The sequence below is a fragment of the Oncorhynchus tshawytscha genome, linkage group LG28, assembly GCF_018296145.1.
Source record: "Oncorhynchus tshawytscha isolate Ot180627B linkage group LG28, Otsh_v2.0, whole genome shotgun sequence".
NCBI classification, from domain to species: Eukaryota; Metazoa; Chordata; class Actinopteri; order Salmoniformes; family Salmonidae; genus Oncorhynchus; species Oncorhynchus tshawytscha.
In genome coordinates, this window is record NC_056456.1 from 11,114,753 (window position 1) to 11,128,782 (window position 14,030).

Consider the following 14,030-nt stretch of genomic DNA (forward strand, 5'->3'; position numbering starts at 1 on the left):
TTCTCTCTCTCACATACACACCCTCATCCCACACACATGCAAACAAAGAAACACATTCGCTCACTCCCTGTCTCCTCTTTCTATTTCTACAAATGTAGAGCTGAATGAAAATCCTGTCTCGGATGTTTAAGTTGTTTCTCTTTGTCCAGACCACTTAACAAATTGTTGCTGCTTAGTGGAGAAACATCATGCACATTGTCTCAGTATCTGTGCTCACACGTATCAGCCTTTCACCACTTATTGCTTTAAATTACATCAATCACTCCCTCCCCTGCCCTTGCTTCCCTGGGCTCATTTTTATCTGTCTCTTTTTATTATTCTCCCTCTTCATCTCTCTCTCCGTTAACTTCTCTTCCCATTATTCTAACTCTGCTTGCCTTTTAATCATTCTTCCACCCTTCCCTCATTCTCTCTCATTTTTTATCTTCTCCCTCTCTGTCTTTCCCCTCATCTCCAGACAGCTCCTCTTTCTGCCCCTCCTCTTTTTCAGCCTCTTTTTTGTTGTTCTCCACCCCTCCCTCCCCATCCTTCTCCATCTCCTCTTGTTTTTCTTTCTCCCTATCTCGGAACAGCTTGGCTAGCTCCTGAAATTGTGGACCCCACTCCTCCAGTCCTCCTCCCCACTCCTCCTTCTCTGCATCCTTCTCTCCCTCACTCTCCAGCGAACTGAGGGAGCCTGCACGTGACCCTGTGCCCTCCAGCCCGTACACCTGCACTGAATCATAGGGAGGCTGCGAGGGGTCAAAGGTGACCTGAGCCAGACGAAGGCGGAGGAACTCACCCACCCTGAGGGCCAAGGAGTGACCACCTGGTACTGGACCCCCTCTCCCTGCCTCTATCCCTGGGACCCACCCTGCCCCGTACCCCATGATGCCCCCATATGCACCCCTGGGCTGCCCTGGGAAGGGCAGCATCTGGGGGGTCATATCCCTTCTTCCTAAAATGTATGCCCCAATACCCACCCTGTCCCGCCAGTCAGCCATGAACCCTTCTGGGTACATCCCCCCGCAAGAAGTGCCAGTCAGAGATATCCCTCCGCCCTCCCTGTCCGGCCTGGCCACCACAAAGTTGCTGCCAATCTCCAGCCCTCCCCTCCCCATGCTCCCAGGGTAGTCCTGCCTCTGTCCCGCTGCCTCCCCCTGCAGGACACTGGTGTAGTTGCGGGCGGCTGACTGCTGAGACTTGCTGTCCGGGCCGTTCGCCCCAGGGCCTCCACCTCCACCACCAGAGCAACCTCCTTCAGCTAAGCCGGAGCGTTTGGGGGAGAGGCCTGCGCGGGAGGCTCTGCGGCCCGCCATGGGCAGGGTGGCCGAGTCACACACCCAGGCACCTCCCTGACCAACCGCGGAGCCAGAGCGGGTCAGGACCAGGCTGTGCTCCCTCTCCCGGGGGAGGGTCTCAGACTGGACCTGCAGGGGACGTGGAGGAGGAGGAGGAGGAGGGTCAGTCAGGGACAGGGGCAGGGCAAGGGAACGGCGCTGTTAAGTGGAAGTAGAAGATAAAGGATAACAAGATGTGATATTGCGGTTGAGAGGAGAGAGAATTGTAAGGGAACGAATGGAGAGATGAATTGGAGAAATAATTAAAGCAGATAGCCGGAGCGTAAGTAAAAGGCCAAAAGAAAGAAACAGAGAGGGAGGGAGAGGATGAGGGAGAGAGAGGAGATGCCGCGAAGGAAGAAAGCAAAAGGCAGAGAGACAGAAGAAGAATAGACAGACAGCGCGCAAGATGCAGAGTGAAAGAGAAACAGAGTTGAGAAGGTAAGAGAAGCAGCAGAGGTTAATTGAGCACTAGAAAGAGCTAATAGTGCACTGTGAGAGGAGGATGAAGAAGGAGGAGAAAATCAAGAGACAAAACGTTAGAAAAGGAAAGGACAGAAAGCTTCTTTAAATCCAAATATATCAAATAAAAAAACATACATATTCATCATCATCTCCCCTCAGAACCCTGTTTAATCAGCAGTGCAATAAGCATACCAAATGATAACATTTATTCACTGATTGTGATATACAGTGTCTGTCTCTTACCAAGTCCACCGAGTCCTGACTTTGGCTCTGCTGCTCGCTGCTGTTCTCTGTACAGTTGCTCATAGCTCCCCCTCCGCCTCTCTCCTGGCTGTCATTGGTCCGCGGTGTTCCTCCATCTGAGGTGCTAACCCCGCTCTGTGGGCCCGTTCCGTCTCTGCTCTCTCTGCTGCTCATTTCAGCTGGGCCTATGTACACGGCCCCTGGCTCCAGGGCCCCCACCATGGCCCCCTGATTCTGGATGACCAACGAGTGGTCCGGCTGGCCCCCAGGGAAGCGGTAGGCCAGCTCAGCCAGGCCCGGCTCAAACTGGCTCCCTGGAGTACGTCGGAGAACAGGTAAGGTATGGCTGCTGTAGCAGAGGCGGCCGTACATGGGCCCTCCAGGGCCGGAGTAGGCCGGGTCCAGGGTTGGGTTCTGGGCCCAGCTGTAAGACTGGGCTTTGTCCTGGACGTGCTGGGAGTAGCGTCTGGGGGGTAGAAGATAGGGTGTGACAAGGCTAGACTATATGTTACAGCAGCTTTACACGGAAAGAAATGCCATTGAGGGATAACATAACATAGACATATATCACACAGCACAATAGACCATGTTTGAGGGAAAGTGGAAGTTAGTGGTTCCCAACAAAGTGTAGAATAAAGTGTCATAGTTTTCCTCCTTATTTTTAGATTAGAGGCTGATTAGTTTTGAGGCAATAACTGATCTAAGTGGATCAATACAGTCTTAGAGAGACTCCTGAGAACTCTTGAGGACTGGAGTTTTGTTTCTTCCCAGGACAGCTTTCAATTAAACACACACTCACATGTTCCTGCTGTCCAGGGTGCGGTATACCCTGCGTGAGCTGTGGGGGGCGCTCTGGAGCGCTGCAATGTCGAAGGCGGCCGTGTCGGCCTCACCCCCACCCTCGTCGTCGTAGGTGATGATGTTCTCCCGCACATCGTCCTCCTCCAGGGGGGACAGAGAGTCCCGCTTCTGACGGCGGAGGGACAGGGACAAGGCACTGACCGCTGGGGGTGGGGAGGGAGAGGGAGAGAGAGAGTAAACAAACACTGGAAGGGGCAGATTAGAGTGTTGGTATAGCATATCTCTGCCCTGCATGCTAAAATCAGTAATTGACTTAGAGCCACAGCCAGTCAGACATAGATACACTGTGTACTGTACTAACCCAGTCACATTGGAATTGGAACGACGTAGGTATTCAGGAGGTCATTCCCAGTAAAATTCCAATGCAATTTGATGTAAATTAGGTTTGTGTTTCCCAGTAGAATAACTAACCAACTAATCATTAAGTCTTGATTGGTTGGATACGGTGTGCTAGTGTGTTGTAACGAAAGCCTGCAGTGCACACCCTGTGGATCTGGGTCTCTGAGACCAGGGTTGAGTATATTTACCCAGCAGAGTGGCAACACAGGCCAGGATGGCCAGCAGAGCGGCGGTGCTAAGCCCAGGGGAAGGAGAGGTGGACTGCTGGGGAACACACACCGTCTCTCTCTCCCACTCCCAGTCTCCCTCCGTCTGCCTCTCCTGCCTCTCCTTCTCCCCAGCCCGGGCCCCTCCTCTCAGGCAGGGGCAAACGGACACGGTGACCGTCCCGGTGGAGGTCAGGCCAGATGTCCCGTCCCTTAGTACCAGGGGGACGTGCAGCGTGAGGGAGGAGGAGGACGAGCGGGAGAGGGGCTGCAGGGGCGACAAGAGCAACAGAGTGGCGGTGGGGCCTGGAGGAAGAGAGCGAGACAGAGGGAAATACAACATTAGAGGGGTAAAAAAAACACAAGTAACACAACTGAATTGAATTGAAAGAAATCTCTACTATATAACGTTATTCCCATAGCTTCCCACAGCTTCCCTCAGAGGATGTGTCAGAAAGCATTGGGAAAAGATGGATGTAGAGTAGAGGCAGAGGTAAACAACAGGGGAAACAAAAGGGGAGGAGGATAAAAGATGTAAACATTTGAAGGCACGTAGGCTGTGAGATGGATGGTAGAGGAGATAGGTAGAGACGGAGAGAGAAGAGGGGGGAGAGGAGTGTGTGTGGGAGAGAGGGGGCCCGACAGAGCGGGGGGAGCGAGATGGGACGTGTGTGTGAGAGAGAGACGTAGAGAAAGAAAGGGAGAGAGACTATACACACCTCCACTGTCCCTGATGCTGAAGTTGAAGGCGACGCTGGACTCTGGAGGGATGCTGAAATAGACAGCGCTGTCATTCCCTCCCTCATCTCTATCAATCGCACGCAACACCTGCACCACCTGAATGGGAGAGATAAGAGAGAATGTGAGACCAGACACAGAAGAGGAACGATTGGGAGGTGGAGGGAGGATGGGGGGAGGTCGGAGAGAGAGAGACACACAGACAAGAAGAGAAAGAGAAAAGAGAAAGATAGATAGCAGCAGAGGTAGAAGAGATAGGAGGGGGATATGAGAAAAATAATAGAGATTGAGAAAGAGTACTTTGTAACAACGCATTCCTTTAGCTACCGCCCACATCCCTGTGCAAGAGTTCAGCATTTACCTAATCAAAACAAACAGACTGCTAGATAAAACCTTTAATACCAAGTAGGAAGTAATTAAAGTATATCTAGCCATAACAGAGGAGGGAATGACTGGGTTGGCTTTCCGTATACAATCTACTAAGCCTGGGTTCCGACTGTGAAGATGCACTTAGAAAATAAATGATCTTATTCGATCTAGTGAATATTATCTCAGTTTAAACCATTGGGACTCGCTTAAAATACTGCCTGTGGAGAACAGGCAATACAACATACCTCTTTAATGGACTTTAGAGTGCATTAGTGCTAGTGCAGTGATTCAGACCAGGATTAAGATGTTAGAAAGTTTCTGAGTTATGCAGTAGCTAAGGGCTCTCATTTTGAAAGGGTTTATACATTAGAAACTTTATTTTCTCTGTTTTAATGTCTTTAGAAAATGACATTACATACTGAACAAAAATAAATGGAACAATTTCAAAGATTTCACTGAGTTACCGTTCATATAAGGAAATCAGTCAATTGAAATAAATTCATTAGGCCCTAATCTATGGATTTCACATGACTGGGAATACAGATATGCATCTGTTGGTCAGCGATACCTTAAAAAAAAGGTAGAGGCGTGGATCAGAAAACCAGTAAGTATCTGGTGTGACCACCATTTGCCTCATGCAGCATGATACATGGGGAAGAACTGAGACATTTTCAGGTCCCAGGAATTGTGTACAGATCCTTGCAACATGGGGCCGTGCATTATCATGCTGAAACATGACTTGATGGCAGATGGCACGAGAACGGGCCTCAGGATCTCATCACGGTATGAGAAATGTCAAATTGACATGGTTGTGTTCATTTTCCGTAGTTTATGCCTGCCCATACCATAATCCCATCGCCTCTAGGGGGCACTATTTTCACAACGTTGACATCAGCAAACCGTTCGCCCACACAACGCCATACATGTGGTCTGTGGTTGTGAGGCCGGTCGGATGTACTGCCAAATTCTCTAAAATGACGTTGGAGGCAGCTTATGGTAGAGAAATGAATATTACATTATCTGGTAACAGCTCAGGTAGACATTCTTGCAGTCAGCAGGCCAATTGCACTCTCCCTCAACACTTGAGACATCTCTAGCATTGTGTTGTCTAACAAAACTTCATTAGAGTGGCATTTTATGGTCACCAGCACAAGGTGCACGTGTGTAATGATCATGCTGTTTAATCAGTTTCTTGATATGCTACACCTGTCAGGTGGATGGATTATCTTGGCAAAGGAGAAATGCTCACTAACAGGGATGTAAAGAAATGTGTGCCCCAAATTTGAGAGAAATACGCTTTTTGTGCGTGTGGAACATTTCTGGGATCTTTTATTTCAGCTCATGAAACATGGGACCAACACTTTACATGTTACGCTGATATTTTTGTTCAGTTTACAACAGTTGGCTGATGGATTACTTCCCTGCAAGACGGTTCCTGTAGATTCACAGATCGTGAGACAGAACAACAAAGACACAGGCACACAAAAGAGGTAATAAACACAAACAGAGAGAGAAGGAACAGACGGACAAAGACAACAAATTACTGGAACAGAGACAACATGGCAACGTGGAAAAAGCAAGACAGAAATAGAGGCAGAAAGACGGAAGCGTGGACGAAATGATCGAAGGAATCGACAAGAACATTCAAAGACTTTTTACACATGCACGCCAGCACACACACACACACACACACACACACACACACACACACACACACACACACACACACACACACACACACACACACACACACACACACACACACACACACACACACACACACACACACACAGACACACACACACACTCACACACACACCCACTCTCTCTCTGACTGACCTGTCCGGTGGCTGATGAGTCACACATGGCTGTTGTGTATTTTCTGTCCAGCTCGGGAGCATTGTCATTCAGGTCCAGCGTTTCTATGGTCACCACCACTCTGGACACCTGGCTGGGGTTGTCTGGGGGAGAGGAACCAGGGACATCTGTGCCACTACAGAGAGCATTTCACGACCGCAGAGTGGCCAACGCATCTCAACTCTGCTGATCAATCTGCTAAGGTGTCCTCGTGACCTAGCCTACATGGCTGCCTTCAATAGATTTGGTTTGAATCTAATGTAAACATAGCATTTGTCATGTGATGTTTTATCAATCTGGCTGAATCTGGGGGTTATTGCTGTATTTTAAGATTGAGCATTGGAATTAGGGCCTCCATCAAATCAAATGTATTTATATCTTCTTACATCAGCTGACACCTCAAAGTGCTGTACAGAAACCCAGCCTAAAACCCCAAACAGCAAGCAATGCAGAAGCATCGCTCTCTTTCCACATCAAACCGACTTTTCAAAGCGCCAGCATCAAACAATGACAATATGCTCGTAAGGAGAGCCGACATTCATGCAAAGCAGTTATATCAGGGCGCAGTTTAAATGGATTGGGACGGAGTCCACACTGCATTCACACACCCACACACACTTTGGAAGGCACTGACTCATAGTTTGGACTGCTCACATGAGTCCCGTACACACGCACACACACACACACACACACACACACACTTTTGGGCAGTCTCTTTGGACTGTGTTCACACACTCTGAGCAGTAACACCATGTTATGGAAGGAAGCCTTAGGTCCACATTGCAAGCAATGAGCTCCTAGTGTCGTGGCAGGCAGTGAGAGCAGAGGAGAGAGGCTGCCTCTGGCCACTGAGAGAAGAGACAGTTAGCAATACTGATACCGCCTCCAACGGTCTGGTTTACTCTATGGAGCTCATTAATCAACTCTGGCAGCAGCATTACAACTACTGAAGACCCACTGCAACGCCGGCCAGTAGCACTGCCTAAATAAAGACTAGCACTGTCACCACACTAACCACTACTGTTGGTACTAAGGTGTTACCACTAACTGATATGACTTTAAGGGGATCATTTGGGATTTTTCTTAGCTGGTGGAAATGGTAGTTTAATTAGGATCTGCTGTCTCCCATCCAAGGTGGTTGCCCTCCATTGATTTCCCCTCATTTCACACCCGGTGCTAACATTGCTATAAGCCCTGCTACTATCACCATGAATGAAGCATTGGGGCACTACAGTGCTGCTACTGATAGTACCACTGGCACTGTGTAGCTAATATAAGCCATTAAGACATATCAAGTAAAGCTGCTTAGTAGAGTGTATTGTATTTCAGCTCTCTACGACTTCATTTTATGAGGGTTTATAGGTGTAATGACTAGGGTGAAAAGGTAGACTATAGCTAGTGTAGAGTTAATCCTGGTCAGATCAAGTGATCGGGAAAAACTCCTAGCCCTAAATGATGACAAAGTTGTGCCCTCTGACCTCTCTGTGTGGCGATGATGGTGATGTTGTGCCATTGTTCGCGCTCACGGTCCAGCTCCATGGCCGTGGTGATGAGGCCGCTGTCCGGGGTGATACGGAACAGAGCCTCTGGATCTGATTGGGGATCAATAGAGAACCTGGGAGAGATGGAGAGATGGGGAGGTGGGAGGGGACCAAGAGAGAGAGAGAGAGGGGCAGAAGAGAGGGAGAGAGAAAGAGGAAGATAAGGATGAGAGGATATAAATGGCCGGGGAATTACTATCGCAAATTATCGTAGTCGATACGAACTCATTTGAAGTGGATCTGACTTATCTAAATATCTCAATGAAGGTTCTAACTACCGTTCATTGGCGGATTGGCCGTCTGGCAATACTGGCAAATGCCAGAAGGGCCGGACCATTTTATTGGGGGTCCAAAAAACGAAAAACATTTATACATACAGTGCCTTGCGAAAGTATTCGGCCCCCTTGAACTTTGGGACCTTTTGCCACATTTCAGGCTTCAGACATAAAGATATAAAACTGTATTTTTTTGTGAAGAATCAACAACAAATGGGACACAATCATGAAGTGGAACGACATTTATTGGATATTTCAAACTTTTTTAACAAATCAAAAACTGAAAAATTGGGCGTGCAAAATTATTCAGCCCCTTTACTTTCAGTGCAGCAAACTCTCTCCAGAAGTTCAGTGAGGATCTCTGAATGATCCAATGTTGACCTAAATGACTAATGATGATATATACAATCCACCTGTGTGTAATCAAGTCTCCGTATAAATGCACCTGCACTGTGATAGTCTCAGAGGTCCGTTAAAAGCGCAGAGAGCATCATGAAGAACAAGGAACACACCAGGCAGGTCCGAGATACTGTTGTGAAGAAGTTTAAAGCCGGATTTGGATACAAAAAGATTTCCCAAGCTTTAAACATCCCAAGGAGCACTGTGCAAGCGATAATATTGAAATGGAAGGAGTATCAGACCACTGCAAATCTACCAAGACCTGGCCGTCCCTCTAAACTTTCAGCTCATACAAGGAGAAGACTGATCAGAGATGCAGCCAAGAGGCCCATGATCACTCTGGATGAACTGCAGAGATCTACAGCTGAGGTGGGAGACTCTGTCCATAGGACAACAATCAGTCGTATATTGCACAAATCTGGCCTTTATGGAAGAGTGGCAAGAAGAAAGCCATTTCTTAAAGATATCCATAAAAAGTGTTGTTTAAAGTTTGCCACAAGCCACCTGGGAGACACACCAAACATCTGGAAGAAGGTGCTCTGGTCAGATGAAACCAAAATTGAACTTTTTGGCAACAATGCAAAACGTTATGTTTGGCGTAAAAGCAACACAGCTCAATCACCCTGAACACACCATCCCCACTGTCAAACATGGTGGTGGCAGCATCATGGTTTGGGCCTGCTTTTCTTCAGCAGGGACAGGGAAGATGGTTAAAATTGATGGGAAGATGGATGGAGCCAAATACAGGACCATTCTGGAAGAAAACCTGATGGAGTCTGCAAAAGACCTGAGACTGGGACGGAGATTTGTCTTCCAACAAGACAATGATCCAAAACATAAAGCAAAATCTACAATGGAATGGTTCAAAAATAAACATATCCAGGTGTTAGAATGGCCAAGTCAAAGTCCAGACCTGAATCCAATCGAGAATCTGTGGAAAGAACTGAAAACTGCTGTTCACAAATGCTCTCCATCCAACCTCACTGAGCTCGAGCTGTTTTGCAAGGAGGAATGGGAAAACATTTCAGTCTCTCGATGTGCAAAACTGATAGAGACATACCCCAAGCGACTTACAGCTGTAATCGCAGCAAAAGGTGGCGCTACAAAGTATTAACTTAAGGGGGCTGAATAATTTTGCACGCCCAATTTTTCAGTTTTTGATTTGTTAAAAAAGTTTGAAATATCCAATGAATGTCGTTCCACTTCATGATTGTGTCCCACTTGTTGTTGATTCTTCACAAAAAATACAGTTTTATATCTTTATGTTTGAAGCCTGAAATGTGGCAAAAGATTGCAAAGTTCAAGGGGGCCGAATACTTTCGCAAGGCACTGTATAACACTTTAAAAAATGGACATGGTCAGGAGGCCATGAGCCAGTTTTTTTAATGACTTTGTCATAATTGTCATGTTGTCATGATCATCCATATTGAGCGTTTCGCTAATCAGTGCAATGGTTTTCTGATTGGTGTTTCAGCCTAGCTCAGTACTTTCTGTGGCAGCCAGTGGAAAATACGGAGCGTGGGGGTTGGTAATGTCCTCTAGTGGCGCAGCGGTCTAAGGCACTGCATCTCAGTGTAAGAGGCATCACTACAATTCTTGGTTTGAATCCAGGCTGTATCACATCTGGCTGTGATTGGGAGTCCCATAGGGCTGTGCACAATTGGCCCAGCGGTGTCTGGGTTTGGCCAGGGTAGGCTGTCATTGTAAATACGAATTTGTTCTTAACTGACTTGCCTAGTTAAATAACGGTTAAATAAATAAAATAAAATAGTTGTGCCAGGATGGGCTCAGTGTTCTGTCACTCATGGGGACACTACGTCACTGCAAAATCTACAGGGAGAGCTCAAGAATTCATGCCCACTAAGGCTCAAGGTCATTGGACACAGATAAAACAATATAAAATTACATTATATCAACCGTAGCTTTGATTGGACTGATCATGTCAACATCATACTTTAAAAATCTTAGCAAGCAAGCTAGCAGTCATCATCATGAATCAAGTCGACAATCTATTGGAAAATCCTTCTCAATCGTTGTCATATGAAGAGAAATTATAGATCAAATCTAACGGTGCTCATAGGCCATTGGACATAAACATTACACAAGTTGTAAATTGCAAATTCAACAATGAGTGGTTTGGAAGGAATCAGTGGCCTGCTATACAGTGGAGTGGGTGTGTGGTCCAAGTCTGGGTTTAAGGGTCTCTTTTCCAAGCTTAAAAGTATAAACATTAAACATTGGCCATGCTGTCAATCCAGCATGACTTCTGCCGCGCTCAAAACAACTGGAAACTAGGAACTGGGAAATATCAGACTTCAATGAGTTCAAGACAACTGGGAATTCGCAAAAAAAAAACAAGCTCCGACTGGGAAAATACGTTTTGAATGGTCATCCAGCTCGGATTTGTAAGTTGGGAACTGAAGCCTCTTTCTAGAGCTCCGACCTGAAGATCACTGACGTCATGATTCGCCTTTGTTCCCAGTTGTCTTGAAAGCGCCATAAAATCCAGAGAATGCCAGACTTTGATGACAAAGTTTTATGACAAAATTTGCCAACAAGAAGGACTGCCGCACCATCATCCTATTCAAGTGAGCACAGCACAACAAGGTGAGTCCAAAAAGGTATTTCATGCTGCTGCATATATTTTGTAATATGTCATGGAGATATGCATACTGTAGCTAACAAAGTAATACCAAGTGTATGTTGTGTAGAAAGCTGTTAGGAGCCCATGTGCCTCACCCTAATAATTTGCTCCCTTTTCCCCTCATAACTTAGCCTACTGTTCTGACTTGGTGGTGCACATGTAGCCTAGAGCCTGTTTTAGAGAATTGTCATCATCAAATATTGTAAGAGATTTCATTGTCTGCTTATATGCCCCCTTTATTTATCATACAGTTCTGACTTGGGGTACAGGGAGAACACTGTAAGAACGGCCCAAGTTCTGAATTCTGTCGCTGTACATTTCAAAAGTCTGTCCTACCTCGCTCATTATTGTCTTAATCGAAAATTATGGATTGCCCCTTATGCCTTAGTTTGTACATCTCAATTGTCAGTAGAAAAAACACATTTGTTTAAGCAAGTCAGCCATATCAGCTATGTTTTTTTTAAAAGGCAGTAAACGAGGCTGAATAAACTATTTCGCTGCCAGACAAGGCTCTGCTGATAGCCAGGTGTAGCAGTGGTAAGGATTCACTACATGGTGCTGAAAATAAAGCTCTGCTGTTGGGACAGTTTTATGTAGGCCCTAACAGTTTGTGGGCACCATTTGTCAACGTTATAGTGCAATTCATGTATTGTTTAGTGTTGTGTTGTGTAGTGGCTTTCCTGGCATGCATTTAAAAAAAACAATTGGTTTGCCCCACCAAGATTTATATGCTAAAATCGCCACTGTGTCAGTCACTCAGTCAAAACGGAAAGGTGTTTTGCCGAAAAAGTTAGAGAGCAAAAAAAAAAAGAAGCACTTGAGGCTGATGCTGCTGAATGTGTGAAATGAAACAACTTATTCGCTACAAGTTCAGGCTCTGCTGGTTTGAGTGCTCTGTCTGTGATAAATGACAGATAAGCTACTGTAGTGCAGTCGAGGTAGGAAGAAAAAGGAGAAAGACACATTTACGTACACTGACAGACCATGTAGCCTAGTGCTGCCAGTTAGGCCTAATAATTCGTCTGTATATTGTATGAAATATATTTCATACCTATTATAGTAGGCTAATTAGTGAAGGGGGGATTCGGAGGAACATTTAGATACTAGGCTACCAGCAAAATAGTTTAACAAGCCATTAGATTGGCTTTTATGTAGGTAAGGCAATAGCCATCTATTCGACATTTATACAGTGCTTTTTGCTAAACACATGTATAAAGGTCAATTGGGGCAATACACCCAGTCACTACAAAGATACAGGCGTCTTTCCTAACTCAGTTGTCGGAGAAGAAGGAAACTGCTCAGGGATTTCACCAGGCCAATGGTGATTTTAAAACAGTTATAGAGATGAATGGTTGTGATATGAGAAAACGGAGGATGGATCGACAACATTGTAGTTACCCCACAATAATAACCTAAATGACAGAGTGAAAAGAAGAAAGTCTGTACAAAACTAAAATATTCCAAAACATGCATCCCGTTTGTTGCAAAGAAATGTACTTTTTGTCCTGATTACAAAGCATTACGTTTGGGGCAAATCAACACATCACTGAGTACCACTCATCATATTTTCATGCATGGTGGTGGCTGTGTCACGTATTGGGTAAGCTTGCCATCGGCAAGGACTACGAAGTTTTTTGGGATAAAAAGAATGTTGGATGTTCCTGAGTGGCCTAGTTACAGTTTTTACTTAAATCGGCTTGAAGATCTATGGCAAGTCCTGGAAATGACTGTCTAGCAATGATCAACAATCAACTTGACTGAGCTTGTAGAATTTTCAAAAGAATAATGGGCAAATATTGTACAATTACAGGTGTGCAAAGCTCTTAGAGACTTACCCCAAAAAGACACAGAAGTATTTTCTGTATTTAATTTGAATACATTTGCAAACATTTCTAAAAGCATGTTTTCCCTTTGTTATTGTAGGGTATTGTGTCCAGATGGGTGAGAGATAAAAATATATATATTTAATCCATGTTGAATTCAGGCTGTAGCACAACAAAATGTGGAATAAGTTAATGGGTATGAATACTTTCTGAAGGCACTGTAAACACTTAGCTATGTGGGCAGGGAGGAACACTTGAAATGCACTACTTTTAAATTGATAATTGGGCTTTTTAAAATGTATTATATAAGCCAATGGTCATCTACAGCGCATTTATTCCGTGATTTTCTTCTTGTCTAATATACAGAACCAGTCAAACGTTTGCAAACCCATATTCAGTCAGGGGTTTTTTCTTTATTTGTACTATTTTCTATATTGTAGAATAACAATGGAGACATCAAAACTATGAAATACATATATATATATATATATATATATATTAATATATATATATATATATATATTATATTTGAGATTTTTCAAAGTAGCCACCCTTTGCATTGATGACAGCTTTGCACACTCTTGGCATTCTTTCAACCAGCTTCATGAGGAACGCGCTTTTCCAACAAGTCTCTTCTTAATATTGGTGTCCTTTAGTAGTGGTCTCTTTGCAGCAATTCGACCATGAAGGCCTGTTTCATGCAGTCCCCTCTGAACAGTTGAATTTGTGTCTATTACCTGAAATCTGTGAAGCATTTATTTTAGCTGCAATCTGAGGTGCAGTTAACTCACGTGAATTTATCCTCTGCAGCAGAGGTAACTCTGGGTCTTCTTTTCCTGTGATGGTCGTCATGAGAGCCAGTTTCATCATAGCGCCCGATGGTTTTTGCAACTGCACTTGAAGAAACTTTCAAAGTTCTCGACATTTTACGGATTGACTGACCTTCATGTC

General features: G+C 45.2%; 1 protein-coding gene across 2 annotated transcripts in view; it reads right to left on the bottom strand.

Annotated features, from left to right (window-relative positions):
• LOC112226696 overlaps positions 1-14,030 on the bottom strand; it is a 128,506-nt gene continuing 114,476 nt past the window's right edge. The window contains exons 8-14 of one of the 2 annotated variants that reach the window (XM_024391184.2): positions 7,876-8,012; positions 6,380-6,501; positions 4,153-4,270; positions 3,416-3,739; positions 2,827-3,031; positions 2,028-2,493; positions 1-1,409 (exon numbers count right to left, since the gene is read on the bottom strand). In XM_024391184.2, the coding sequence (XP_024246952.1) occupies positions 414-1,409; positions 2,028-2,493; positions 2,827-3,031; positions 3,416-3,739; positions 4,153-4,270; positions 6,380-6,501; positions 7,876-8,012 (2,368 nt within the window). In that variant the 3' untranslated portion in view covers positions 1-413. The other variant, XM_024391185.2, reaches the window with a different exon arrangement.